Here is a 27,913-nt window from a genome sequence, read left to right as displayed (position 1 = left end):
AGAGGCAGCTTTTTTTTTTTTTTTTTTTTTTTTTTTTTTGCGGTACACAGGCCTCTCACCGCTGTGGCCCCTCCCATTGCGGAGCACAGGCTCCGGACGCTCAGGCTCAGCGGCCATGGCTCACGGGCCCAGCCGCCCCACGGCATGTGGGATCTTCCCGGACCGTGGCACGAACCCGTGTCCCCTGCAACGGCAGGCGGACTCCCAACCACTGCGCCACCAGGGAAGCCCCAGAGGCAGCTTTTAATGACCCATCGCACCTGAATACTTAAAATACTGGGCAACTTGCAAAAATGAGGATTTCCACAGGCCCAGGGAAGTTTTGTGAGGGGTGATCCTCAGTGCCCACTGAGTGGAGGCCTGGGCACAGGTGGGCAAAGCCACAGCATCGATGGTTGGCGTGCTCCTCTCCTCCCCTCCCTGGACCACCAGGTCACTGTCCATCCAGCTGGGAAGCGGAGACCTCAGCCCTCTATCTCCGATAAACCTGGCTTGGGGTTCCCAAATGTCTAAGTCCCCAGCTCCCTGCTGCCCACGCTGAGACCACCCCCCCAAAAAAAGTCAGAGGCTGCACAGGTGATCTCCTGGCTGGGCCCTCTCGGCAGCCCTGAGGGTGGCAGTCCTCCCTTGTGTTCTGCACTGTGCTTTCTCATGCTGTGTTTTGGATTAGTTTTACCCAGATGTATGAGCTCGCATCTTTCCAAGATGAATCTCATCTAGCTATTTCCTGTTCCCACTTCCAGTTCAGAAAAGGCCCCTGGGGGTGATTTTTCAGTCCTCGTGACCTTCATAAAACCTCCCCATGGAGCACCGTCTTTGAAGTCCGCTTCAGTGCTGTTGGCGCCTGTCCTTGGCCTGTGGGGCCGGGACTCTGCCTGGCTCTGAGGCCCAACCCCCCACCGATTCCCGTCTCCTGCGGGTTACTTGCCAGCTGCATTCCAGAGGGTGTGCGGTCAGCCTGCTGATGCTGTCAGACTGGAGCTCCTGAGGACCACTGGCCCAAAGTTCTGACCTCTAGTGCCACTCCCTGGACCTTCCTGAGCTACCCACTGCATCACTGTGGGTTTGGGCTATCTGGTGCATCAGTCTGCCCAGGCTGACAGAACAAAATACCACAGACAGGGCAGCCAAAACAAAAGAAACATTTCTTATTATTCTAGAGGCCGGAAATCCAGGATTAGGGTGCTGGCAGGCAGCTTTCATTCTGAGGCCTTCTCTCTTGGCTTGTAGACGGCCACCGTCTCTCTGTGTGCCTACACGATCTCTTTGTGTGCTCGTGGAGAGGGAGAGAAAGAGATCTCTTCCTCTTCTTATAAGGCCACCAGTCGTATCAAATTAGGACCACACCCCTGTGACGTCATTTAACCATATTACTCCTAAAAGGCCTTTCTCCAAATACAGTCACATTGGGGGTTAGGGCTGCAACATATGAATCTGAGGGAACACAATTCAGTTCATAGTACCTGGTGTATTTGGTCCTGTGCTGCTGTAACAAATTACCACAAACTGGGGGCTTGAAACAACAGAAATTTATTCTTGTAGTTCTGAAGCCTGGAATTCTAAGATCAAGGTGTTAGCAAGGCCGTGTTCCCTCTGAAAGCTCTAGGGGAAGATCCTTCCCACCTCCTCTAGCTCCTAGTGGCTCCTGGCATTCCTGGGCTTGCGGCTGCATCCCTCTGATCTCTGCCCCATCCCCAACCCAATGGCTGCCTTCCCTCTGTCCCTTCCCCTTTTCTTATATATATATATATTTTTTAATTTTTAATTTATTTTTACTTTCTGGCCACGCTGCATGGCATGCGGGATCTTGGTTCCCCAGCCAGGTTCAAACCCGTGTCCCCTGCAGTGGAAGCGCAGAGTCTTAACCACTGGACCACCAGGGAAGTGCCCCCCCACCTTTTCTTATAAAGGCACCAGTCATTGAATTTAAGGCCCACCCTTAATTCAGGATGACCTCATCATGAAATTCTTAATTACATCTGCAAAGACCCTTATTCCAAATGTGGTCACAGTCTGAGGTTCCTCATGGGCATAAATTTGGTGGGGGGCCACCATTCAATCTACTACCCTGAGTCCACACCTCCGACCCAGGCTCAGCCCTGGACTCTGCTGACAGGTTCCATGGCCCATCATGGATCTCTGCAAAAATCCGTCAGAGCTGCAGGATGTAGTTTCTGATAGGAATAGATGTGCTCATGCCAGGGACTGTGGCTTGCCATGGGCCTGCCAGGTTATGTGACCAAAGGAGATGCTTTATTTTTGAGAAACTATACTGTCTTTTAAGGAAAACGTGGGTCCCTTTGCTTGTTGGATGGTGTCTAAGTCTGATCAGGCAGCTATAATGAATACCACAGATTGGGTGACTTGAAAAAAACAGACATTAATTTCTCACAGTTCTGGAGGCTGGACATGTGGAATCAGGGTGCTGGAAGATTCAGTGTTGGTGAGGGCCCGCTACCAAGCTGCAGAGTTTTCACTGTATCCTCATATGTCAGAGGGGGTGAGACATGGTGCCTCTTTTATAAGGGCACTAATCCCAGCTACGAGAGCCCCATCCTCATGACCTAATCACCTCCAGAAGGCCCCACCTCCTAACACTAGCACCTTGGGCATCAGGATTCCAACATGTGGATTTGGGGGAGGGGTGGGACACAAACAGATGGGCTCTGTGTAAGAAGGAGGTGGGGGGATTGGAGGCCTAGGGCAAGATCTGGAGTGGGAAGACTGGGCCAAGGGGTAGAGAAGAATCCCTGACTCCCTCCCACCATGGGGACTTGGCCTAAGAATGATGGAAAAGAGATAGATGTGTCCTTAAAATGAAGGCTCTTAGCGTTCATTTGTCCAACTAGCCCTGACTCAGCATGGTTGGTAATCCTTAGGGGAAGGGCTAAGTGGTCTGGAAGAATTACGAGAAGAGGGATGTTTGCTGAACCAAACTCCGTCACAAATTGACACAACTGTCTACCCTTTCCACCACAGGTAATTCCATTGATATTAAGGCAGAATATGACATTATTACATTCTTGAGTGAACAGACCCAATGTCATTTAGGTATTTTCCAATTTACTACTGTTATTGAAATAAAACACAGATATGACTGTGGGGAGTTCCAGCTTATCGGCTTCAAGGAGAGCCCTGGGCTGGAAAGCTTGGCTCAATGCCCAAGGTTGTCATGGACGGTGGCCCACGGGGTGGAGGGTATAGAGAGGCCAGATAGGGAGGCAGCAGCCTGCCCCAGGATATGGGGCAGGTCAAGGTCAGAGTCTGTCCTTCACTGGAGGAAAGGGGGGTGGGTGGTTAGCTCAGGAGGGTGTCCGTGGTCAGGGCCGCATGCAGATGGAAAAGGATGGAATCTGGGTATAGTGGGGTGGGGGGGATCCTAGTCAGTACAACTACTGACATTTATGGAGGGCTTGGTATAGGCCATGTATTGTGTTAATTATTTGTTCTATTACATCTTTATTCTCTCCCCAGTTGTATGGAATTGGTACTGCTATTACTTCCCCCATTTTACAGAGAGAAGAACTGAGGCCGAGAGCCAAAGTACTCTTTCCAAGTTTACAGTGCACACAGAGGCACAGTTATGATTTAAACAGTGGCTGTTTGACTTCTGAGCCAGCCTCCCAACCACGGATTCAACAAAATTGTGTTGCCCTAAGCGCAGGGGGTACAGATATAAGACGCACAGAAGGACCTGCCTTCATTCCATTTTTGTAGAGGCAAGACAGATAGACAAATAAGGAGAATGCACACGGTGCCAGTGGTGCCACGGGGCACAGAGGGCATGGCTGACCAGTCCCTTTGGCGTGCACACCCTTCTCCAATCGTGCCTCTGATGCTCTCCCCGGCAAGAGGTGGGGTCTATCCCCTCCTTTTAATAGGGGGCCGGCCCTGGAACTTTCTTGGACCAACAGAAGGCAGCAGAAGCGACATTGTGGGATGCGTGGGCTCAGCCTGACGAGGGCACGCAGCTTCCATTTCTGCCCTCTTGGAAGGCAACTGTCACGGAAGGAAGTTCAGGCTGCACTGTGGGTGCTGGGAACCACGTGAACAGAGAACCAGGAGCCCTCGGGACACCAGCTTCCGGCTGACCTCTTAAAGCAGCAGCGCTAGATCGTTCCTCATATTCTGTGAGCAGACTCCTGCACGTGGCGTCAGCCGGCTCCTCCCCCATGCAGTGGCTCACAGAATGGTAAGGAATGATGTAGCACCGCTGCTTTAAGACAAATCAGCTTTAGGGCATTTTGTCACACAGCCACAGATAACTGAGAGGACGGGAGAAGGGCAAAGCGCCATGGAGAGAACTAAAGTCAGGGCAGGGGGGACTTCCCTGGTGGCGCCGTGATTAAGAATCCACCTGCCAATGCAGGGCACGTGGCTTCAAGCCCTCGTCTGGGAAGATCCCACATGCCGCGGAGCAAGTAAGCCCGTGCGCCACAACAACTGAGCCTGCGCTGTAGAGCCCGGAAGCCACAACTACTGAGCCCACGTGCCACAACTACTGAAGCCCGTGCGCCTAGAGCCCATGCTCCCCAATAAGAGAAGCCACCGCAATGAGAAGCCCACGCACCGCAACGAAGAGTAGCCCCCGCTCGCTGCAACTAGAGAAAGCCCTCGCGCAGCAGCAAAGAGCCAAAGGAGCAAAAAATTAATTAATTAATTAATTTAAAAAGAAAAAAGAAACGTGGTTGAGAGTTATCAATCATTACGTAGGTTATGGTGGAGTGAGAGAGAGCGAGAGCGAGAGAGAGAGAGAGAGAGAGAGAGAAAGAGAGAGGCAAGCAGAGGGAGTCCTTTCATTTAGAAGTACACAGTCAAATATTTCCTGGTGAAATCATATGATGTCTGGGATTTGCTTCAAAATCATGTCGAGGCGGAGGAAAGGGTGGGACACAGATGAAACAAGATGGGCCTTGAGTTGAGAACTTTGATGACAGAGGCGGAAAGTTCGGCATATCACCTCTCCACTTCTGGATATGTTTGAAATTTCAATAATAAAATGTTTTTTTTTAAGCATGTGCACTTAAAATGAGAGCAGCGCTCTCTGCCAGGAGCAGTTCTAAGCACTTTACACGTGTCAGCTCATTGAGGCCCAGGACATTCCTGTCAGTGGATGACATCCATGTTCCCATCTTGCTGGGAAGGAGAGAGAGGCACAGAGAGGTCAAGTGACTTGCTGGAGTTTGCACAGCTGGTGAACAGCAGCCTTGGGGTGCTGCCTTGGAAAAACACCCCTGTGTTCTTCTTTATTCTCACGTGACACTTCTGACACTAGATGTGTGGGTTTTCCACACCCAGCAATTCTCCAGCACCAGCTGGGCGTCCTAAGTTCAACCCAATTCTGACACTGACCAGAGTTAGTGCAGACCCGCCTGGCCCCGCCTCCACTTCAGATGTCAACATTGAGTCCACGTTGTCACCTGTGCTTCTGACCAACTGGCCATAAGCTGGGGTTCCCATGAGCCCCTTTCTCCAATTTGATATTTTGTTAGAACAGCTCACGGGACTCAGGAAAACAGTTTACCTACTAGATAACCAGCTTATTACAAAGGATATTGAAGGATATGAGTGAACCGCTAGATGAAGAAATAGACAGGGCAAGGTCCAGAAGGGCCCTGAGCACAGGAGCTTCTGTGTCCGTGGAGCTGGAGTGAGCCCCCCATCATATGGATGTATTCACCAGCCAGGAGCTCTCTGAACCCCATCTTTAGGGACTTTTATATAGCCAGCTTCATCACACAGGCACGATCGATCATTAACTCCATCTCCAGCTGGGCTGAAAGTTCCAAGCTCCTTATCATGGCTTGATCTTTCTGGTGACCAGCCCTGATCCAGAAGCCATCCAGGAACCCACTTAGAGTCACAGAATTGCAGCAAAAGATCCTCCTTCCACCCAGTAGATTCCAAGGGATTTAGGAGCTCTGTGCCAGAGAGTGGGTTCAAAGACCAAATATTAGAACAAAAGATGCTCCTCACGTTCTTATCACTTAGGAAATTCCAAGGGATTTAGGAGCTCTGTGCCAGGAACCGAGGGCAGAGACTAATATATATTTTTTCTATCATTTCACAGATGTGACCCGAGGAGCCTAGCTCCATCACAGAATTCCTGGTCAATGTGCTTCCAAAACTCCCGGCTGATTATGTCACAAACTGTTACTTGTTCTCTCTGGGGGATCAGACAGTTTGAAATTCAGAAAAACTTATCATAATCAGTTTGTTATTTTGCCTACTTGTGTCTTCTAATTTTCCTGCCATGAGCACACACCAATTGCATAATAAAGAGATTTGTAATAAGAAGAGTTTTCTTTTGACCGTGCCACGTGGCTTACGGGATCTTAGTTCCCCAGCCAGGGACAGAACCCGTGCCCCCTGCAGTGGAAGCTCAGAGTCCTAACCACTGGACCACCAGGGAAGTCCCAAGAAGAGTTTTAGGTAGACCTAGAACCAGCAGCAGAGAGGCCCGGTAGGGGTGCTTAGCCCAGGGCTCCTGACCGCAGGGGTGCAGGGGTGGGGTAGGAGTTACCCTGAGACTTCCCAGGCCCCACCCCTGTTTCCAATGGCTCACAGCCGGCAGGGTTTCAGATCCAGCAGCAAGGTCGGCAGGACCGCCGTGTGCCCACCCCGGCGCAGGCACTCGGGGCCCACCTGCAGGCCCTGCAAGCCCCGTGAGGAGCACAGGCTCATTTGGGGATGTGGCATCTCAAGGGGCAGGGGTTAGGGCAAAGTGGCCACCATCACATAACATCTGATCCTTTCATCAAACCTGGAAGGGGTGAGGTCGCTGTCCCACTCCCCACGCACTCCCTGGGTGCATCTGTCCTTCCCCTTCACCCCTCCGTCACTCCCACATCCACACAGCCAGGTTCACGGTCCCAGTTCCAGGACTGTGTCTGAAGGGCAGGCCCCCATGCTGGTCTACCCCTCCTCTCCCTGTACCTACTTTCCTGTGGGCCTTCTTGGATTCCCACCCACCAGTTCCCAACCAGCAGCCTCGCTGGCTCCTCTGTCATCCGCTGGGCCCAGGTCTTGCGGGTCCTGCCCCAGCATCTTCCCCCGCTTGGCATCCCTGCCCCTCATGACCCCTCTGCCCTCCCCATCTCCACACGGTCGCACGAAGTCCCACTGCCCACAGCACAGAACCCAAGTGCAAGTTGGCTTCCAGGGGTCTGCTGACCTACCCGGGCCTCACGCTGCCCTCAGCCCCCTGCCCACACTGTGCCCATCCTGAGATCCCCTCGGCAGTTCCCCTACAGCAGGGTCTTCATGTGTCCAGTCCCCGCTCCTGGGTTACCGTCCCCTCCCTGCAGGGACTCACCCAGCTCATCCCCCTCACTCTTTCCTCCAGAAGCCTCTGCTGGTCCCCCGGTCCGGGTTGGGTCCCTGCATGTCCCCCAGCCCACTGGCCCAGAGCATCTGTCTCCTCTGCTGGAGAGAAAGCTCCCAGGGCACGGGTCCTCCCTGTGTGGACTTGGGGTGGCCATGCCCACACATGGAGCCAGTCTACGGACACTTTCTGGCTGGGCAAGTCTTCCTGGCACTAAATGCGTGTATCCTATTCTTACTGCCCTCAGCAAGTGCTTCTTGCTAGGAGATGACCCCGTGCCCGAGGTGAGCCTGTGAGGCCCAGGGCTGGCTCGACTGAGCTTATACATCCCCGTGGGAGACCCTGAGGGCCGGCCTCGGAGGCCCATGTGATGGTGATCTCCCAGAATCCAGGTCTTTGGGGTTCTAGACATGGAGTCTGACCCCTTCTCTCTTTGAGATGGTGTTTGTGCAAAGAACTATCAGTGGATGATTTAAAAGGTGGGCAGGGATCTGGGCCTTTGGTGGGTGAGGGCTGCGTGGTGTGTACTGGGAGAGAACCGGTGCTGCAAAGGCCACCATGGAAGCAGGGGAGGAGGACGGCGAGCCAGCCCGGAAGGAGGTCACGTCGGGGCCTCTGGTGGCTCTGGGCGATCCCTGGGGCCTGGTGAGAGTGCCAGGTGCAGGAACAGTTCCCTGGGACTGAGCAAGTGGAAAAATGAGTGTGCACAACTCCTTAGAGAAGCCTGGCTCTGAGGAGGAAGATCCGGATAGAGACGGCAGCTATGGGTTTCAACACTGAGAACTCTGGGCGCTGCAGCAGCCTTGGGGGCGCTCTGAAACTCCACGCTAATGGCAGGGGTTGTGGAGCTGGGGACGCATACCTGCTAGGGGTCCCCTTCCTCCTACAGAGCTGGTCAGCGCGTCTTGTTTTCGTTGGCTGGGTTTCTGGCTCAGGTCTGCAGACAAACATGCAAGAATGTGAATACCTTACACACAAACTGATTATAAAATGGCTAATACCACGATGTGTTTCTTATTCTTATCTTCCCTGGGATTTCAGCTTTCACACCTTCCTCTACCAGATGCTAGTTGTTTTTTTTTTTTTTAACACCTTTTGAAGATCTTAGTAATCTTACCAGACACAAAAGTGAAAATAATGTCAGCTGTAGCAAAGACTGTCAATTATTCCTCAGTATTTATCTCATTCTTCTTTGATAACAGAACTCACACTTAGCTGGCACAAGGCTGTCAGAAAAAAGACTCCACTTCTCAGCTTCCCTTGCAGCTGGGTATGGCTGTGACTGAGTTCTGGCCAAGGCCAATGGAATGAACTTGGAGCTTTGTGTGAGCTTCTGGAAGAAGTTCTTAATGGAAGAGATTGTGCCTTTCTATGCCTTTCTACTGGCTGGGATGATGCAATGATGACTGGATCTCAAGCAGCTGTTTTGCATCATGAGATGGAAGCCAGATGCTGAGAATGGAGGAGCAACAAAATGAAAGGAAGGGGACTCTGAGCTGGTCTTTGTCTTTTGTTTGTTTGTTTGTTTGCTTTGTTGTTTTTTGGGGTTTTTTTTGCGGTACGCAGGCCTCTCACTGTTGTGGTCTCTCCCGTTGCAGAGCACAGGCTCCAGACGCACAGGCTCAGAGGCCATGGCTCACGGAACCAGCTGCTCCGTGGCATGTGGGATCTTCCCGGGGCACGACCCCATGTCCCCTGCATCGGCAGGCAGACTCTCAACCACTGCGCCACCAGGGAAGCCCTGGTCTTTGTCTTGAAGCTCACAGACAGGACCTGCATCAGTTATCGAGACTCCCTTGGTGCTCACTCACTGCCATTCTCTTCACCAGTGTCAGTACCACCCTCCACTCAGTTCTGACTAGCTCCAGGACTGTTATCTGTCTCACAAGATTCTGTTACGGTATTTATTCTGTATTTAGTCATTTAACAGATATTTACTCAGGGCCTCTGTGGGCCAGAGAGCTGTAGTAGGAAATATCACAGCCCCTGATCCCTTGGTCTTGCGACACTGGCACTGCTGGTAGGGAGACAGATGATAAACATCTGAGATGAGTGTTAGCTATTGCTGAGTAACCAACCACCCAACTCAGCAGATTAAGACAATCACATTTATTAGCTCACCTGCCTGCCAGCTGCCTGGGCAGCTCTGCCCATCTGAGCCCAGCTTGGCTGGTCTCGCTGGTCTCCCTCTTGTGTCCCACTGGCTGTGGCAGCCTGTTTTGCATGGTCTCAGCTTTGTTCCCTGTGGTCTTGTCCTCCAGCAGGACAGCCCAGGTGTGCTCTCATCGTTCTGGAAGGTTGTGGGGAAGGGGAGAGAGGATGCTTCAAGTGTTTTTTCAAGCCTCTCCTTGGACCAAGTTTGTTCCTGTCCAACTGGCCAAAGCCATCACATGGCCAAGCCTATAGTCAGAGTAGGAGGGGCCTACAAGGTTACAAGGCACAGGGCAAAGGGCATGGGCACAGGGAGGCCACTTAACTGGAGCCATTAGCACCATCAGTATCGCCCAATGGGTCAATATGTCAGAAATAAAGTAGGGGAGTGGGATGGTTTGTTTTGGCAGATATAGGAGAGGGCTGAAGTTTTACGAAGGGCAGCTGGGGAAGCTTCATTGAGAAGCTGGGAAGGACACTGCAGGCCGAAGGAACAGCAAATACGTCCCCTGAGGCAGGACGTGCCCACCTGTCGGTGGGATTTCCTCCCACTAAATCAGGAACGTGTTGTATTAGTCTGAGGGCGGGGTGGGGGTTGGGGCAGGGGAGGCCTTCTCAGGGGCTAATGCAGCACCTCATTCCCCAAAGTCCCCCTGGACAGGATGGACATCCCAGGCTCGCCACCTCCAGAGTCACATGCTTCACCCACCTTGAGGTCACAATGCACTTCAGGACGGGAAAATCTGTCCTTGGAGTGGCAGAGGGGTGCAGATGTTGGGGCACATGCTCATTTATGAGGCTGGCGTCCAGTTTCCCGAGAAGATGAGCCCAGGGCCTACCCAGGCCTCGGGTCCTCTTCTGGCTCCAGGGGAGGTGGCCGGTGCAGCCATACCTGGGCACATGGCCGACCCCTCCAGCAGCTGATTGGAATAAGGTATAGGGTGGAGTCCGGTTGCCTGGTCCAAGTCCCCTCTGGGAAATGCATCGAGCTGAAGTCCAGGCTGAAGTTCTGGTGTATGGAGGGGTCTGGGTGAACAGTGAAGGCTGGGCTGCAGGGGAACGTGGTGGCCCTCTGTCCTACCAGGCACCTGTGGGATCGCCTGTCAGGGCTCAGCTGCTTTAGAGAGCGTATCAGGCAGGGTTCCCCAGAGAAACAGAAGCCGCAGGATACATGTACACGTATAGAGAGAGACTTATTAGGAAGGATTGATGCACATGGTTATGGAGGCTGCCATCTGCCGTCTGCAAGCTGGAGGCCCAGGGGAGCCAGTCGTGCAGCTCAGTGCAAACCCAAAGGCCTGAGAACCGAGAGAGCTGATGTCCGAGGGCAGGAAATGGACGTCCCAGCTCAAGCAGAGATTGGGGCTACCCACACTGGGGAGGGCCATCTGCTTTTCTCAGTCCACTGATTCAGATCAGTGACTCTTTTTCGGAAACAGCCTCACGGAAACACCCAGAAATAATGTTTCACCGTTGATCTGGGCATCCCTTAGCCCAGTCAGGGGACACACAAAATTACTCATCACAGTGGGGTTTCTGATCTCTGCAGCCAAATGGTCCTGCAGGACAGTGCTCAGACAGTGATTTTCTGGTACCGCCTCCACCAGGAGGGTTTTTTTTTTAAATAAATTTATTTATTTTATTTTTGGCTGTGTTAGGTCTTCATTGCTGCGCACAAGCTTTCTCTAGTTGCGGTGAGCGGGGGCCACTCTTCGTTGCGGTGCGCGGGCTTCTCATTGCAGTCGCTTCTCTTGTTGCGGAGCATGGGCTCTAGCTGCACAGGCTTCAGTAGCTGTGGCTCGCGGATTCTAGAGCGCAGGCTCAGTAGTTGTGGCACATGAGTTTAGTTGCTCCACGGCATGTGGGATCTTCCCGGACCAGGGCTCGAACCCGCGTCCCCTGCATTGACAGGCAGATTCTTAACCACTGCGTCACCAGGGAAGCCCACCAGGAGGATTTTAATCTTTGGGAATTTGATATTGGAAAAGTACTACTCAGTGTATTTTAATTAGCATTTGCATAATTTTTCATGAGGTCAACATTTTTGCATATGTTTATTAGTGGCATGCGGGATCTTAGTTCCCCGATCAGGGATCGAACCTGTGCCCCCTGCAGCGGAAGCGTGGAGTCTTAACCACTGGACCACTACGGAAGTCCCCACTTATGCTTCTTTTGTGAATTGGCCTCTATCTCGGGGCTCACTTTTAAAACTGGAAACAAGGTCAAATTAGCTTTAAAAATGTAAAGAATGTTTTCCCTTTCTCAAAGAATTACTATTTTTCAGGCACAGCTTTCTAGATTTATCTCAGTGAAACCTTGTGCCCTTTTTACAAGGAGCGATACTGTCAGTATTATCCCATTTTAAGGAGGAGAGAAACTGAGGCTTGGAGAGAGGCTCTGAGGCCACGGGCAGCTCCTAAAATGTTCGCTTTCTGACCTAGGGCTTGTGGACCTATTTCCAGTGTTCTGTTTGCCTGTTAATTTCATTTTCAGGATATTCTGAACAGAAAGCTAGCGCTTTTATGCAACCAAAATTCTCCATCCTTCTACAGTTTCTGCTTAGAAAGACTTCCCCCACGAAGGTTATAAGCACAGATTTCTATGTTTTCTTTTACGACTTTGATGGCTTCTCTTTCAACATCTACATCTTCGATCCATCGGAGTCAATTTAGATGAAGGTGGGAGGAATGCTGAGCATACTTTTTTCCAGTAGAGCCTGTTTGGAACCGGACAACCCTGCCTGATTGTCACATGACACTGCCACACGCAGCCCTTGTCCTCATCCCAGTCTGCGGGCTGCAGAATTACTCAGGCACTGGAAGCCCGCCTCCCGCCCCTCAGCCCATCAGCCCCCCTGCGGCTGCAGTGACCCCCCAGTCTCCCGGGGGCTGGGTCCTGCGGTGAGTGGAAGGAATTCCGGTGAACTCTGCTCACTCAGCAGTCCAAGCCTGGGGAGCTGGGCGGGGGCACCAGACTATGGAAAATCACATGTGGTTTTCAAGTTGTTGGAAACCAAGAAAATCATTCTGCCAGTTGTGCGGACAGCTAGACACTGTCTGGGAGACCCCAGGTCCCATGGCTCTGGGAACCACCCTCCTGGTGAGCCCGGGCAGACTTACCCCCGGTGTTGTCCAAACTGTAGACAAGAGGGCGTTTCCAGGGCCCTCCCCTGAGAGGGAGGGGCAGAGGGACCGGATGGGCCTGGGTCCTTCTCGCTTGGTCCCTCGAGGCCAACTCAGGACTCCAGGAGACTGGGAGGGCTGGTGCCTGATCCCAGGGCCTGCTGTCCGGAGGCCCGGCTTCCAGAGCCTTCCAGTTACAACTCCGACCCCCACCTCACCGCACACACTCATTTTAGCCAGCTGGGCCGGGTCTGAGCTGCTGCCTTGGAGGCCGCGGGAGCCTTGGAGGAGCTCTGCCGCTACTGCTCCCAGCCCCAGTGTTCCGCGGCCGCAGTTAGAAGTGGGACACACTGGTCCTTTTGGCAGGTGAGTTTCCCACCTCTGCCCAGGCTGAGGCACCAGGGTGGCTCCTGGGATACTCGGGCCTCAGCAGGAGGGGCTGGTAGCCCCGCGGCCTGGTGGGCCAATGCCGGATGCTGTGTAAACCGGATGGAAAAGAGCATGCGGTCTGGCCTCATAGACACGCCATCACTGACATGCTGTGACCTGGACACATCACTTCTCCCTGGGCCCAAGTTTCCTTACTTGAAAACGGGGCAAGATGGCACATATACTCTACAAGCATTAAAAGCACCATCACTGCCCAGCCCACTGTCCACGTGCTGGGACCTGAGATGCAGGCGACTGACTTGAGGAGTCTGAGCCTGGGAGACAGGGTCTCCCTCGCCGGGATCCCCCTTCCCTTTCTCCCACAGGGCAGGACTCCACTTCCCGGGGTTCGATGCCCTCCCCTGTGCCCTCTGTTCCGGAGGTCCAACCACTCACATCCTGTTCCCTCTGGCCTGAACATCTTCAGAGGAAGGATACCTCCATGATTGCTGGGTCTCTGGGCCACGCTCAGGGCTGGACCTTGTTGAAAGCTCCGTGGAGACCTGCCCAGTGAACAAATGAGCCACAGTCAGGGACACACACCCACAGACACGTGCTTAGATCGCTGGGGACCCAGAGTGAGGGGGGCTGATGCTGGGGCGGGATAGGGGCGGGCTGGGGGCTAGGAAGTGGAGGGTGATGACATCATGGACTCTCAGGCTACAGTGACATGGGATGAGGCAGTCTCCTGCCGACATGGCTGGTAGTCCTAGAAGGACGGCCTGGGGGCATCTTTTCAGACACTCAGGAAGCTGAGGTGTGGTGCCCCTGGGTGCAGAGACTCTGCTGAAACCTTTAGAATGGATGAGTTCCCTGAGAGTCCCAGAGCATGGCTCTTCCCATTAGGGAAGAGAGGCCACCCACGGTTCGGGGCACCCTCCTCCGGGGACCCCCTCATTCCCTGGACGCGGAGAGTGAGTGCTCGGATGGGGCCACGCCATCATCTCTCCATCTCGTGCGGAGGTGTGGTCACTAGGTTTGTAGTGACCTCAGGGTTCCCACCCTGAGGTCTGGTGGGAGAGGGGAACGGATCAAGGTCACCTGGGGCCCACGCAGGGATGAGACTGACCCTCATGCCTCCCAAGGCTCCAGCCAGAGTTGCCTCGAGATCCAAACTGTCTGATCTGCAAAGACAAGAGGCTAACGTTGCTTGACCAGGCCTGTCTGAATGGGAGACCCTTCCTAACAGGGGCGGGGCACTGCTAGTGGTCATGGAGCCATTCCCCCCCACCCCAACTTACAGCCTGAGAAAACAGAGTTATTCCAGGTCATAGTTTTAAGTGTGGCTTCTAGGATGGGCAGAAGGAAGCAGGAGAGCCCCTCCCCCTGCTGCTCCAGGTCCATCCTGGGTTCTTCTTTTCATGCAGGAAGCTGTCGCATCGGAAAGCATTAACAAGGCAAAGCCTGACCTACAGCCAAGCTTCGATTTCTCATCCCTGGGGGACTGACCCCACCATAGTGGGAAGAGGGTGGGTTCCATTTCCGTTCCACCTGCTCACCCCCTTCCCAACGTGGGAGCTTCTGGCTCCCCGCCCACCCCCGCCCCGCTGAGGGCATTACTGACCGGGGCAAAGCCCCCATGTGACAGCTTTGCCTACATGTCCACATTCCCCCACCGCCATCGCCCCCCGCACCCCGCCCTTCGCTGCAGTCCGCAGGGCCTCTGCACTGCACCATTCCTCCCAGATGGGTCTCTGCAGACCTCTGCAATGCCCCTGCTGCTGACCCCAAGCACGGGCACCTCGGCCCCCAGCCAGGTGTCTCTCCTGGGGACCTCCCACCCTGGCAGGCAGCCCTCCTGGCATATGGTTCTTTCTCAATGGCCCTCAGAGGTAAGCTCTTGGCCCGTGAGCTAAACCGGACCGACCCCAGCCTGGGCAGAAGTGAGAGTGCAGGCCCCGCCCCCTCCTCTCCCCACCCTTGCATCTGTGGGCTCCACCAGCCTGACCCTCACAAGGCTGCAGGAAAACTCCACACACACACACACACACCCAGCCCATGTCAGGCTCCCCCAAGAACTCTGCTCCCCAACTCTGGAAGCAGCAAGGGAAGATCCACCAGGGTGAGATGTCGCCTTGTCTCTGCCTGTAAGCCTAGTCCTGCTGCAGCCCCTAGGGTAGGCCTCGCTCCGTAGGAGGGAAAGGCCCAGCCTTCTCTTAGGTAGCTGGAGGTGAGGGGACCCAGGACGTCCAGCAGACTCCCAGGCTAGCTCAGGAGAGCCCTTGGACGTGGGTACAGACACCCCACCCGCTGGCAGGGGGCCTGGATCCCAGAAGGGTGAAAGGCAGCCACAGGAGGCCGCAAGCTTCCCACCTCTTGGCCTGCCTCTTCCCGGCCTGGGCTGTTGCCCTTGGGGAGTTTGGTTTAGATGACAGGTCCTGATGGGCCTAGGTCTGCGGGATTTCCTGAGTGCAGGTCTTAAAGCTAAGTGGAGTCCCAGCCCTGCCCACCGAGGGAAGCACTGCCCCCCTCCACCTGCCCAGACTCTTGGGTGGGAGGGGGCAGGGGGGCCCCCAACTTGCTGCCCACCCCACCCCAGAGCCCAGCTCCCCACAGGCCTCTGTTCATGTTTCTGTTGGTGACTCACTGTGACTGAGGAGAAGCCTCTGTCTATTTCTTTCTAATTTTCTGAGGGCTTCTATTTTCCCTGGCAGAGGATGTTGAGCCCAAATCTGATCCACGTGTGAGCCAGCTGAACTCGGGAGCTGTTCCCAGGGAAGTGACGTTCGACAGCCGCCACCAGCCCCCACCCCAAGCCTTGGGCCTCCCTATTTGACACACTCAACTGGGGGCAACAGAACAAATTCCAAGACAAAAGTTTCGAGAGCGATGATTCAGAGGCTCGCAGAGGACATTTATGGGTAAGAGCTTTCTTCATCCTACTGCTGCCAGGACCAGCCTGGGTACACACGGCAGGGTGAGGACAGCACAGGGACAAGGAGGCCCAAATGGGGGGGTGGGGGGGGGCGTCCTCCGAGAGCCCAGGTGGGTCTTGGTCTCCTAAGGGAACTGACAAGAACTGGAAGCTGCTGGGTCGCGAGTGCTGAAACTGCGCTCGGCACAGCACGTGCAAAGTCCCTGTTTGGTCAGCAGCAGTGAGGCCACAGAGAGCGGTGAGGTTACTTGCTGTGATCAGATGGCCAGGAGGGCGGAGCTGGGATTTGCCTGTAGGGACCAGCTCTTGACATAGTCCCACTGCCTTTCTAAGTACAAACCAGTGAGCAGCGAATGAAGGGCCTTGAAAGAAAGTGGTGAGAGAAGGGAGAGCCCCCGGGGTCCTGCCCCCAGTCCCGGGCTGAGCCAGCAGCTCGCACGACGCTCCCTGGCTGCTGCCTGTTCATCATCTCGGGCTCTCCTGGGTTTTCCCAACTGGGCCAAACCCTCAGACAACGTTGGCTCAGGGCTGACTGCTGCTAAACTTGGCCCATGGGCTCCAGATGTGCTTTTTCTTGCTTCCTCATCCCATCAAGGAGGAACGTTCTGGGAGCTCTGGCCTTAGGTGTCATGCCCATTTGGGGCCAGCCAACATCTGCCCCTGGGGAGAGACTTACGGAAACACCAGGTACACATGGCATAACTCCCTAAGCCAACACCCATGGCAGACATTACTAATCGATCCTGGGATTCTCTGACTACCCAATCTACATGCCGCTGCTGCGTCTGGTCCATATGGTAGCTGGAGCTATGGTAAACACAGTTTTAAAAAACTGGGTTCTGGTAAGAGGAAGGAGAGGAACGTCTGTTTGTCCTGGTTGGGATCTCAGCTGTTCGGAAAGCAGTGTATCCCTAGAGGTGAAGAAACGTTCTTTGCGGGGAAATAGTAAAAGAAACCGTAGGGGAGGGGAACCGACCGTAAACATCTGTGGCTCCTATTCGGGTGGTGAGTGAACTGTTCCCGTGGTAGGTCCCAGCACCCAGGTTCGTTGGGTTGAAGGTACCCATCCTCTCTTGCCAGCTGGCCCATGTCCTCAGGGGTAGTGTCTGATCTCCTATGCCTTTGTGGCCCCTACATCTTCCACGCGGGGCTGGGCTCACACGCACCGCCCCTAAAATGTTCCCTTGATCTGACCTGGCTTCACCTGAGGCTGTACCATCTGCTAGAAGGGGGCCACATAAGCCAGCTGGCTGCCTCCCACCTCCGTGCCGGGCTCTTCATCTGGGATCCCTCCCTCTGTTGCTGGGAGTGCAGGGGAGGGCAAGAACCCCCTGAGCTTGTATGGAAATTGCTGTGTGAGTGCTGAGTCCCTCCACACCCCTGACAGCCCATGCCTATGAATGACACACACAGTTTATTACAACTTGAAAGGCATCTCGTCCGTCCCTCCCTGCTCCATCTCTGACCCTCCCTCCAAACTTGACCTAGTATGTCAGTCCCTTGGGAGGGGAGGGGCAATCTTACATGGGGGCTCCTACCCCCAGCAGAGCAGTTAGCCTGCCTTGAGGGCGGTTTTGCACCTGTCCCCCTCACTAGAGGGTGAATTCCCAAAGTGTGGTCCTTCCCAGGGGGACCAGCACAGGGCCCGGCTCTCACGGACCTGGGAGGTTAGCTGGATGTCTGAATGAAGGCTGGTGACAGCTGGCAGAGCTGCCAGGCCAAGGCTCCAGAGGGAGGAAAGGATAGGTGGGGACACTGCTGCGGGTCCCGAGATGGGGAGGGTCCTCGAGGCCTGAGTTCGTGGCTTGGCTCTGCCATCAGTGGTCCCGCTCACCTCCAGCCGGTTCTGGGGCATCTCGCCTCCAGTTCCCATCCGGCTTGGGGGCGGTGTCGCAGACGGCGCGGGGCAGGGGCGTCGGAGCGCTCCGATCCGCACCCTCTGGACCTCGCGTCCCCTCCGACGCTCCCTCCCTGCGGCCTTTCTTCCAAGGCGCGGGCCCCGGCCCGGGACACAGCCCGCAGTTCCCACTCCGGGAAGTGCCAAGCGCGCGCGGCGCCGGGACTGCTCGGCTCCCCCCGCAGCCCCTCCGTCCACGCCCGGCTCCTCCTCCCCTTCCTCCTCCTTCCCCGGGGGTGGGGGGAGCCGGCTCCGGAAGCCCCAGCACCCCCGCCCCGGCCGCCTCTGGCGCTTTGGAGAAGGCAGTCCGCGCGGGAGCGCGCCACGCGGGACCTGAGCTCCCAGCCGCCGCCACCGCCTCGGAACCCCCAGACCATCCCTGAGCCCACACCGACCCCTAAGCCACTGCCCGTCCCGGAGCCCTCAGCGCCCCACCCCGGAGCCCCCCCCACGCCCCTCCCCGGAGCCCCCGCCCGCCCCTCCCCGAAGGCCCCCCCCCCCGCCCCCCGTGCGGGCCGCGACCATGGCGGTCCTGCGCGGGGCGCCCCTGCTCGGCTGCCTCCTGGCGCTGCTGGCACTGTGCCCCGGGGGGCGCCCGCAGACTGTGCTGACCGACGACGAGATCGAGGAGTTCCTCGAGGGCTTCCTGTCGGAGCTGGAGTCCGAGCCCCGGGAGGACGACGTGGAGGCCCCACCACCCCCTGAACCCACCCTTCCCGTCCGCAAAGCCCAGACAGGGGGCAAGCCGGGGGCGCGTCCGGGGGTGGCCGAAGAGGGTAAGAGCACCGGGTAGGGGTGGCCCTCGGTGTGATGGGGGGCCTCGGGGAGACCTGCACCTCAGGCTTGAATGGCGGGCCTCGGTGGTGTCTGGCCGAGGTCCAGTCTGCCCAGCGTGAGGAATGGCTCTGTAAGGCACAAGAGAGCCCAGATATCTGGCGGGACATTGTGCCAGGCAGAGGTCAGTGCTGGCTTGGAGCCCTTTGGGTTTGGAGATGCATCCAGCAGGTCCACTGCCCAGTGGAACTGGGTCCTCCCAATCCGTCATGCACAGCCCCAAACCCCCAGAGGGACTAGACATGAACTAACTGGGGACTTTGCTGCCCCCTGCCCAGGTCAGTTTGAACGGGAACGGCCCTGCCGTCCTAATGGGGCCACTCAGTGTGATTGTGGCACACGCTGGCCGTGCCCACACCACTGCCAGAGTCCCAGCCTGGGACACCAGCCTTTTACCTGTGCTGCCTGGCCTCCTACTCCAGGAGCACAGAGCCGGGGGAGGGCCTTGCAGAAGACCCTGGTCTCCACAAGGCTCCCAGAGGCACTGGGCAGTAGTCCTGGGTTATTGTGAAAATTAAACGAGGTGATGCATCGCCAAAGCATGTAGCCTAGTGCCTCTTATATAATCAGCTGTCAATAAATCTTTGCTGTTTACTGTGACCTTCCGGAGGGTGGGCAGGGGTCTTGCTGATCTCTCTCCCAGGAGACTCCAGGGCACCGTCCATCATTCCTGAGGTCAGCAGCTCCTCCCCTTCATCCCGCTCTAGATCTTTCCTGGCTCCTCCCTGGGACCCATCGCAGCCTCCCCCGCCATTCCGGTCGAGATTGCTGTCCCGGCCTCTTGCATGCTGCTGTGGCAGCTCTGTTTCTCCTGACTGTCTGCGTTTTGTAGATTTTCCAGTATTTCGGTCATGTGGCCCCCACTCCTCCATTACATTTTCAACAGCATTTGCTCAGGGGCCTGGAGGATTCCTATAGGCAGCCCTAGGCCCTGCCCCTGCTTCCTCCCTCCCCCAGACTCCGAGATGGGCGAGCAGCTGCAGTGCCCACCTATCCTATCTGTCCTCTGTGTGGCCTCAGGACCCCCTATGGTTATGGCTTCCAACCCACCCCAGACTCCTTACCCCTGGATAGGGGATAGCCCATGAGTGTCGCTCTTCTTTGAAGCTTTTCTAGCTTCAGAGAGGCCCCGGGCCCATGCCCTTTACTTTGTGTGGCAGTTGGCAGGGAGGAGACTGCCTCCCCCTTTAGACTGGGCAGTCTCCCCAGGCCTGGATGGCTTAGTCACCTCTCTGCCCCTTCTGTGCCCAGCACAGAATAGTGGGCCCTGACTGGCCAAGGGGCCGTACGGTGAAAGAGGGGATTGTGAGGTGCTCCTCTGGAGGTTTTGGGAGATGGGAGGACGAGGGCCTACCCCCTGGGAAGCTGAGCTACCCAGGCCAAGGTGTGGTGGTGGCAGAAAGCCAGTCCCAGCTCTGCCATGACTGCAAGTGGCTTCACCTCTCAGTTTCCCCCATCTGGGAAATGCAGGGCTAACAGCAGCCCCTCTGCCCAGGTTGTAGGCACCCTGCCGGGGGTGGGGGGCACATGGGGCATAGAGGGGGTTCTTCATTGATCTTACCTGAGTCTGCATCTTGAACAGCACCTCCAGGAAAAGCCAAAGACAAAGGGAAGAAAGGAAAGAAGGACAAAGGCCCCAAGGCGACCAAGCAGCCCCCGGAGGTGCCCTCCAGGCCTCCCAAGAAGCCCAAGGAGAAGCCACCCAAGGCCACCAAGAAGCCCAAGGAGAAACCACCCAAGGCCACCAAGAAGCCCAAGGAAAAGCCACCCAAGGCCACCAAGAAGCCCAAGGAGAAGCCACCCAAGGCCAACAAGAGGCCTCTGGCTGGGAAGAAGGCCCCCATCCCAACCCCCTCCGAAAGCCCGAAGTGGCCACTGCCCCCAGTCGCCAGCCCCGGCCTCGAGGAGCTGCCCCAGGAGGGAGGTGTGTGCTGGCTCTTCTGAGACTGTGGGGCTCTGACCTGCTGGGCTGCAGGGGGAGGGGGCTGAGGGCGGGTCCCTGAGGCCCTGCCTCTCGCAGACCCTCAGAGCCCCCAGTCCGGGTGGGCGCTGCGGCCTCACTGTTGTCCCTCCCTCGGTGCCGCTCCTCCCCTGGGGAGGAAGTGCTTGGCAGCCTCGTGGTGGGGGCTTGCTCTCCACCGTCCTGGGATCCGTCCCCTGGGCCCCATCCAGAGCCACCTGCCCACAGCGTCACTGGGCTCTGAGCCTGGAGGGTGCCCGCCTGCGGGGGCAGCTTTGCGGCAGGTCCTCCCAGACAGCAGGGCCTGGGCTCCCCAGAAAGCCGTCCAGCTCTCTGGCCCCCCAGAAATGCCAGCAGGGTGCTTAGGGCTAGAGCAGCCCGGGCCTCCCGGGAGTGAGCTGTTCAGGGCGTGTCGGCAGGGCCCGGGTCTCGTGGAGGCTCACGGTGCAGCCAGTGGTCAGGACAGGCCTCCCGTCCACCTGCTCCTGGGCTTTGTGTTGCAGACGGGCCCCTCCCAGATCCCTGGCAGGGCCCAGCAGGAGAGACCGACGTGGAGCGCCAGCCTGGTGAGTGGGCGCCGGCCACCTGGCCTCAGGGCACCAACCGCCCTGGCTTGCTGGGTCCCCGGGGTGGGCCGGGGTGGCGGCGTCGGGGAGTGCCTTCGATGAGGCGGCCACAAGCGCTCTCTCTCTCAGAGCCGGAGGAGGAGACAGAGCAGCCCACGCTGGACTACAACGACCAGATAGAGCGGGAGGACTACGAAGACTGTGAGTAGGACCCTGCCCCCCAACCCAGGCCCCGCCGGCCCCGCCTCCCCGCCTGGATCCCACCCCCGGCCCCCGGAGGCCCCACCCTCCCTGGCCTTGGCCCCAGCTCCGAGCGCCCCCCTCTCCCCCAGTTGAGTACATCCGGCGCCAGAAGCAGCCCAGGCCGCCCCCCAGCAGGAGAAGGCCGGAAAGGCTCTGGCCCGAGCGCCCTGAGGAGAAGGCTGAGCCTCCCGGGCCGGGGTTCGAGGCCCCGGAGGAGAGGATAGGTAGGATGCGGGCAGACTTGGGCGGCGGGGTGCCAGGCGAGGGGGCTCCGGCTCAACCCTGCCTCCCACCTCCACAGAGCCGCCTCTGAAGCCGCTGCCACCCAACTATGGGGACGGCTACGTGATCCCCAACTACGACGACAGTGAGTGCCTAGGGCCCCTGCCCTCTGCATCCCAAGGTCGGGCTGCCTGTGCCTCCAGCTTGGTGGGAGTTACCTGGCCACCCTCTCCGGCCTGGCCGCCCTCCCCTGATCTCCTCCCTCAGGCTCGGTCTTCCTGGCTCCCAACTTCGCTCTTCCCCCCATCGCCCTGAGCCCCAGTGGGCTTCACTCTCGGGCCCTCCGAGCTCCGGTCCTGGCCACCTCGCCCCTCGTCCCTCGGGACTCCCATGCCGCCTTCCGCTCCCTCCTGCTCCCGGCCCCTTTGGACCCCATTCCCCTCCTCCTGGCCTCGGTCCCCATCAACCCCTTGGCCCCAGCTCAGCTCTCCAGACCCCCCTTCCTGCCACAGGTGCCAGTCGTCCTTCGGGGCATGTCTGATGTCCGTGCCCCACTCCCTGCCCAGCCTTTCCCCACCTTTCTCCGGGCCACGCCCTGCGGGGGCGCCAGGCTGGTGACTTCCTCGGGGTCTCGCTCACCCCACCTGTGCCCAAGCAGCCTCCCCCTCCAGGAGGACCCTCCCTCCTCGTCTCAGCCCATCTGGACTCTTTAAGGCCCACCCTGATCTCACCTCCTCACCTTGTGCACCGCGTGCCCAGTCCGGCCCACTGGGCTCCTGTGAACCTAGGAGCCCCGGCTCGTGGTGGGCCATCTCATCAGGGCTCTCCCTCCCCACAGTGGACTATTACTTCCGGCCTCCCAGGCCCCAGAAGCCTGACCCTAGCCTGGAAACAGATGAAGAGAAGGAGGGCCTGAGTGAGTGGACCCAGGCTGCCCCCAGCCCCCCGTGCAGGCCTGACCCCCACCCCACCTGCCCCCTGAAGCCCCCCTTAGCCTGGGGCTAAGCCGACAGGCCCCTCCCCGCTTCCACCCTTCAGAGAAACCCAAAAAGGAGGGCGGCAGGCCCAAGGAGGAGGACACGCATGACAAATGGACTGTGGAGAAGGGCAAGGACCACAAAGGTGTGTCTCTGGGGGCTGGGGGCTGGGCCCACACAACCTGGGTCCCCATGAGAGGTCCGCCAGACCCCCGGCTGCTCTGGGACCCTCAGCACCACCTCCTCCCTTTGTTGTCCCCAGGGCCCCGGAAGGGTGAGCTGGAGGAGTGGGCTCCAGCAGAGCAACTCAGTGAGTGAGGCACTGGGGGGCTCGGGGGGAGCGGGATAGGTGCGGGGGGCTGGGGGGGGGCTGTGAGGGCTGCAGCATAGCTACGAGCGCCGGGGCTGCCATGGGCATGTATGGAGGCTGTAGGGCGGGTGTGACGGCGCTGGGGCCGTGCCATGGCCGCAGGGTGACGGCGATGGGGCACGTGACCCACCTAAGGCCACACATTGGTCCCAAACCCGGATTTCCTGTTGGCACTCCAGGCCTCCAGAGCCCCTTCCTGCTCTTAAAGTCCTGCAACGCGAAAGGGAGAGGCCCTGGAGTGTCTCTATCCTGGGCCTGACCCCAGGGGACAGAGCTCAGGGCACAAGGCAGGTGCGCAGATGGCCCCGACGCAGACAATGCCTGGGACCGGCCAGGCCCTGGGGTGGCTGTCCCTGTGATTTCATGTGAGCCCCATGGTCCCCTGGAGCCTGGTGTCATCAGCCCATTCTCCAGAGGGGGAAGCTGAGACTCAGGGTGGGGAAGCACAGGCTGGAGCACAGCTGCCCTCACTGGCGCCCCCTGATGTGAGGGGAAGTGGGTGCTGGGCTCCTCCCTTCTGGGTTCGGTGGAGGGAGGGACGGAGCCAGGGGGCCACCAGCCTGGGGTGCCGTGTCCCCAGAGTGCCCCCCCATCGGGATGGAGTCGCACCGCATCGAGGACAACCAGATCCGGTCCTCCTCCATGCTGCGCCACGGCCTAGGGGCACAGCGTGGCCGGCTCAACATGCAGGTGGGTGTCGGGATGGGCCCATCTCCCAGCTGGGTAGGGGTTCCCTGCCTGCTCAGCCCCCCTGCTGTCCCCGACAGGCCGGCGACACTGAGGACGACTACTACGACGGGGCGTGGTGTGCCGAGGACGACTCTCAGACCCAGTGGATCGAGGTGGACACCAGAAGGACCACCAAGTTCACGGGCGTCATCACCCAGGGCCGCGACTCCAGCATCCAGTAAGTCCACCAGGCTCACAGCCACTTGGTGGGGGCAGGTGGCTCCAGGCACAGCTCTGAGTCCCGTTCAGAACTTTCCAGTGGGCCTTCCAGGGCCCTCCCCTGCCCCACCTCACCGCCACTCCTCGGTTATGGCCGGTCGGTTCCCTGGGTCCAGATAAGCAAACCAGTCGCCCACGGCCACGCAGCGGCCATGGCAGCCTCTCCCGACATCCGGGCCAACACCACACACCTGCTAGCTCTTAGGTTCTTGGGCCCAGAAGAGGGGGCTCAGGCCGCCTGAGGGCCTGGACCTGGGGCGGGGAGAGAAGCCTTACCCTGACCACCATCCGCTCCCCAGTGACGACTTCGTGACCTCCTTCTTCGTGGGCTTCAGCAATGACAGCCAGACATGGGTGATGTACACCAACGGCTACGAGGAAATGGTGGGCACCTGAGCCCTCGGCTCTATACGCCCCTCGTCTGAACCGCAGGTGGGCTCTCAGCTGGGGTAGGGGGCTGCTCTGAGGCCTGCCTCTTCCCAGACCTTCCGTGGGAACGTGGACAAGGACACACCTGTGCTCAGCGAGCTCCCGGAGCCGGTGGTGGCCCGTTTCATCCGCATCTACCCACTCACCTGGAACGGCAGCCTATGCATGCGCCTGGAGGTGCTGGGGTGCCCCATGTCCCGTGAGTGCAGGGGGCTGGCAGGGGCATGGATGGGAAGCTGGGGCAACCCGCGGTGGGCTGGCAGGTGGCCAGCTCAAGGCCCTGCCTGCCCACCCTCTGCAGCTGTCCACAGCTACTATGCACAGAACGAGGTGTTGACCACCGACGACCTGGACTTCCGGCACCACAGCTATAAGGACATGCGCCAGGTTGGGGTGCTTGTCCTGAGGCCACGGACTGGGCTCAGGGCTAACAGGGGAGCCTCCCCATAGAGCAGACCCAGGCCATGGGAGAGATGTGGTCACTGCGGGTGGGCTGGGGGTGGCGGGAGTAGGTGGGCTGCGTAACTCTGTGTCTTCTCTGGCACCCAGTTGATGAAGGTGGTGAACGAGCAGTGCCCCACTATCACCCGCACATACAGCCTAGGGAAGAGCTCGCGTGGGCTCAAGATCTACGCCATGGAGATCTCGGACAACCCCGGGGATCACGAGTTGGGTGAGGGCCCCGACAGCCCCCTGGAGGCCTGGCCCTCCCCACGCCCAACAGATTATAGAGGCAAGGCCCTGGCACTGTAGCTGGGTCTGCGCCGTTGATGTTTCCAGCTCACCACCTCCCACCTATCTTTGGAGCCCCTTGCTGGGCCCTACAGTCCTCAGCCACCCTCACCCCTCTGGGGATGAGGCCGGTTTGGGTCCTTCCTCAGATCCCCTGGGCCTCAGGCCTCAGGAGGCTGCTTGGTTGCTGAGGCTCCTGCCCTTACAGGGGAGCCTGAGTTCCGCTACACAGCTGGTATCCATGGCAACGAGGTGCTAGGCCGAGAGCTGCTGCTGCTACTAATGCAGTACCTGTGCCGCGAGTACCGAGACGGAAACCCGCGCGTGCGCAGCCTGGTGCAGGACACGCGCATCCACCTCGTGCCCTCGCTGAATCCTGACGGCTACGAGGTGGCAGCGCAGACGGTGGGTAGAGGGAAGGGGGTAAGGCAGGGCCAGGGTGGGGCAGGGCTGTGGGTGGGCTGCTGATGCTTACCCCCACCTGCTCCCCCAGGGCTCAGAGTTTGGGAACTGGGCGCTGGGACTGTGGACCGAGGAGGGCTTTGACATCTATGAGGACTTCCCGGATCTCAACTCAGTGCTCTGGGGAGCTGAGGAGAGGAAATGGGTTCCCTACCGGGTCCCCAACAATAACCTGCCCATCCCTGAACACTACCTGTCTCCAGATGCCACGGTGAGGCCCAGCAGGGCCTGTGGGAGCAGCCTGGACCCTGGGGTCCTGGAGCTCCGGACTTGGGGGTGGGCCGTGGGTTACCCAGCCCGGGTGCTGAGACTGCAGGGCCTTGGAGGGACTGAGGGGGCATGAGTACCAGTATGGGGTCTACATGGAGGGTGATGGAGGCTGTAGCCCACACCTCACATACTGGCCACCCTAGGTGTCCACGGAGGTCCGGGCTATCATTGCCTGGATGGAGAAGAACCCCTTCGTGCTGGGAGCGAACCTGAACGGCGGCGAGCGGCTCGTGTCCTACCCCTATGACATGGCCCGCACGCCCAGCCAGGAGCAGCTGCTGGCCGCGGCCATGGCAGCTGCCCGGGGAGAGGACGAAGAAGAAGCATCTGAGGCCCAAGAGACCCCAGACCACGCCATCTTCCGCTGGCTTTCCATCTCCTTCGCCTCTACCCACCTCACCATGACCGAGCCCTACCGGGGAGGGTGCCAAGCGCAGGACTACACTGGCGGCATGGGCATCGTCAACGGGGCCAAGTGGAAACCCCGCTCTGGGAGTGAGTCAGCCTGGGAGGGTCTGCGGTGGGGCATCTGGTGTGGGCAGGGGTGACTGCGGCTCTGTGTCTGCCCTGCCCAGCTATCAACGACTTCAGTTACCTGCACACCAACTGCCTGGAACTCTCCATCTACCTGGGCTGCGACAAGTTCCCTCACGAGAGTGAGCTGCCCCGAGAGTGGGAGAACAACAAGGAAGCTCTGCTCACCTTCATGGAGCAGGTGTGCGGGCTGCCGGGGAGGGCGTGCAGGTGGAGGAGTGGGGCAGCATTTGGGGAGAGGGTGGTGAAGGGCGAGGGGACCTCATGCATGGGACAGGGCAGCAACAGACCCAGTGGGCTCTCCATGTGGACACCCGCCCTGCCTCCCCTGCAGGTTCACCGCGGCATCAAGGGGGTTGTGACGGACGAGCAGGGCATCCCTATCGCCAACGCCACCATCTCCGTGAGCGGCATTAACCACGGAGTGAAGACAGGTACACAAGTGCATACCTCTACGCCGCTCTGCCTCCCGAGGTGGGGGGCACCAAATCTGTACGTGCCGTTGGCAAGGCAAGCCTGGCCTGCCTAGCACGTCCCTGCTCCTCTGGAGCCCCCCAGAGGGAGGGCTAGGGGGATCTCGGACAGGAGGACTGGGGCCTGGGAGGGGGTACTCCTAGGCAGCCGAACCCGTCCTCCCTCTGCAGCAAGTGGCGGCGATTACTGGCGCATCCTGAACCCGGGGGAGTACCGCGTGACGGCCCACGCAGAGGGCTACACCCCGAGCTCCAAGACCTGCAACGTGGATTACGACATCGGGGCCACCCAGTGCAACTTCATCTTGGCTCGCTCCAACTGGAAGCGCATCCGGGAGATCATGGCCATGAACGGGAACCGGCCCATCCCGCACATCGACCCGTCGCGCCCCATGACCCCCCAGCAGCGGCGCATGCAACGCCGCCGCCTGCAGTACCGGCTGCGCATGCGCGAACAGATGCGGCTCCGGCGCCTGAACGCCACCGCCAGCCCGGCCACCGTCCCCACGTCGCCCCCCACCCCCCCGACACTGCTCCCCACCCCCTCCCTTGCCCCCTCCCCCGCCCCAAGTTCTACCCTGGGTCCCTGGCACTTTCCACCCGAGACCACAGCTGGCTGGGAGGAGTCAGAGACCGAGACCTACACGGAGGTGGTGACGGAGTTTGGGACAGAGCTGGCGCCCGAGGAGGGTGAGGAGGAGGAGAGAAAGATGGTCACGGGCCAGGAGATCCCCTTCACCACAGTTGAGACCTACACAGTGAACTTCGGGGACTTCTGAGAACAGGTCTGCCAACGCGCGAGCTTGCACCAGTAGTCACACTGCCCTGGCCCGCTCAGCGGCCATCAGCAAACGGAAAGACCCCCGGTGTGGGCCCTGCCAGGAGGGGGCATGAAGTGATGGAGACCTAGGAGCCAGGGTCTGTGTCAGGCGTCTGCTCCACCGGCCGCTCTGCTGCAGGGCCGGGCTGGGGCAGCTTGAGCGAGCCCGGGTGCGGGGGGGTGGGGGTGGGGGCAGACTTCTCCACCATCTGCTCCGGCCACACCAATAAACCAAGCTCACGGCAGATGTGTCACTGACCGCTTGCCATCCTGAC

At 58.5% G+C, this 27,913-nt stretch overlaps 2 protein-coding genes across 14 annotated transcripts in view; one reads left to right on the top strand and one right to left on the bottom strand.

Moving 5' to 3' along the window:
- The window catches only part of POLM (DNA polymerase mu), a 28,279-nt gene extending 9,270 nt beyond the window's left edge, over positions 1–19,009 (bottom strand). For 12 of the 13 annotated variants that reach the window (XR_010945371.1, XR_010945370.1, XM_067745810.1 and 9 more), the window contains exons 1-4: positions 17,736–18,175; positions 14,096–14,150; positions 13,423–13,529; positions 8,187–8,261 (exon numbers count right to left, since the gene is read on the bottom strand). Coding sequence is in view for 11 of the 13 variants with exons in the window: in XM_067745810.1 (XP_067601911.1) it covers positions 8,187–8,261; positions 13,423–13,529; positions 14,096–14,150; positions 17,736–18,175 (677 nt within the window). In the remaining 2 variants the exon portion in view is untranslated. Of the gene's footprint in view, positions 1–8,186; positions 8,262–13,422; positions 13,530–14,095; positions 14,151–17,735; positions 18,176–18,634 lie in introns of those variants that run through there. The other variant, XM_067745818.1, reaches the window with a different exon arrangement.
- Positions 18,300–27,883, top strand: AEBP1 (AE binding protein 1). Its single transcript, XM_067745806.1, has 21 exons — positions 18,300–18,574; positions 20,215–20,556; positions 21,096–21,158; positions 21,288–21,359; positions 21,491–21,625; positions 21,703–21,768; positions 22,462–22,539; positions 22,662–22,745; positions 22,863–22,910; positions 23,551–23,660; positions 23,738–23,877; positions 24,218–24,302; positions 24,402–24,546; positions 24,649–24,734; positions 24,897–25,020; positions 25,288–25,484; positions 25,573–25,752; positions 25,955–26,306; positions 26,387–26,526; positions 26,680–26,779; positions 26,990–27,883. Exons 1-21 carry the CDS (start codon positions 18,322–18,324, stop codon positions 27,595–27,597), a joined length of 3,408 nt encoding a protein of 1,135 aa, XP_067601907.1. The 5' UTR covers positions 18,300–18,321; the 3' UTR covers positions 27,598–27,883.
- The last annotated feature ends 30 nt before the right edge of the window (positions 27,884–27,913 follow it).

Source organism: Pseudorca crassidens, chromosome 8 (genome assembly GCF_039906515.1).
Source record: "Pseudorca crassidens isolate mPseCra1 chromosome 8, mPseCra1.hap1, whole genome shotgun sequence".
NCBI classification, from domain to species: domain Eukaryota; kingdom Metazoa; phylum Chordata; class Mammalia; order Artiodactyla; family Delphinidae; genus Pseudorca; species Pseudorca crassidens.
Note: the sequence above shows the minus strand (reverse complement) of the source record. Positions and strands in the feature narration are given on the sequence as shown.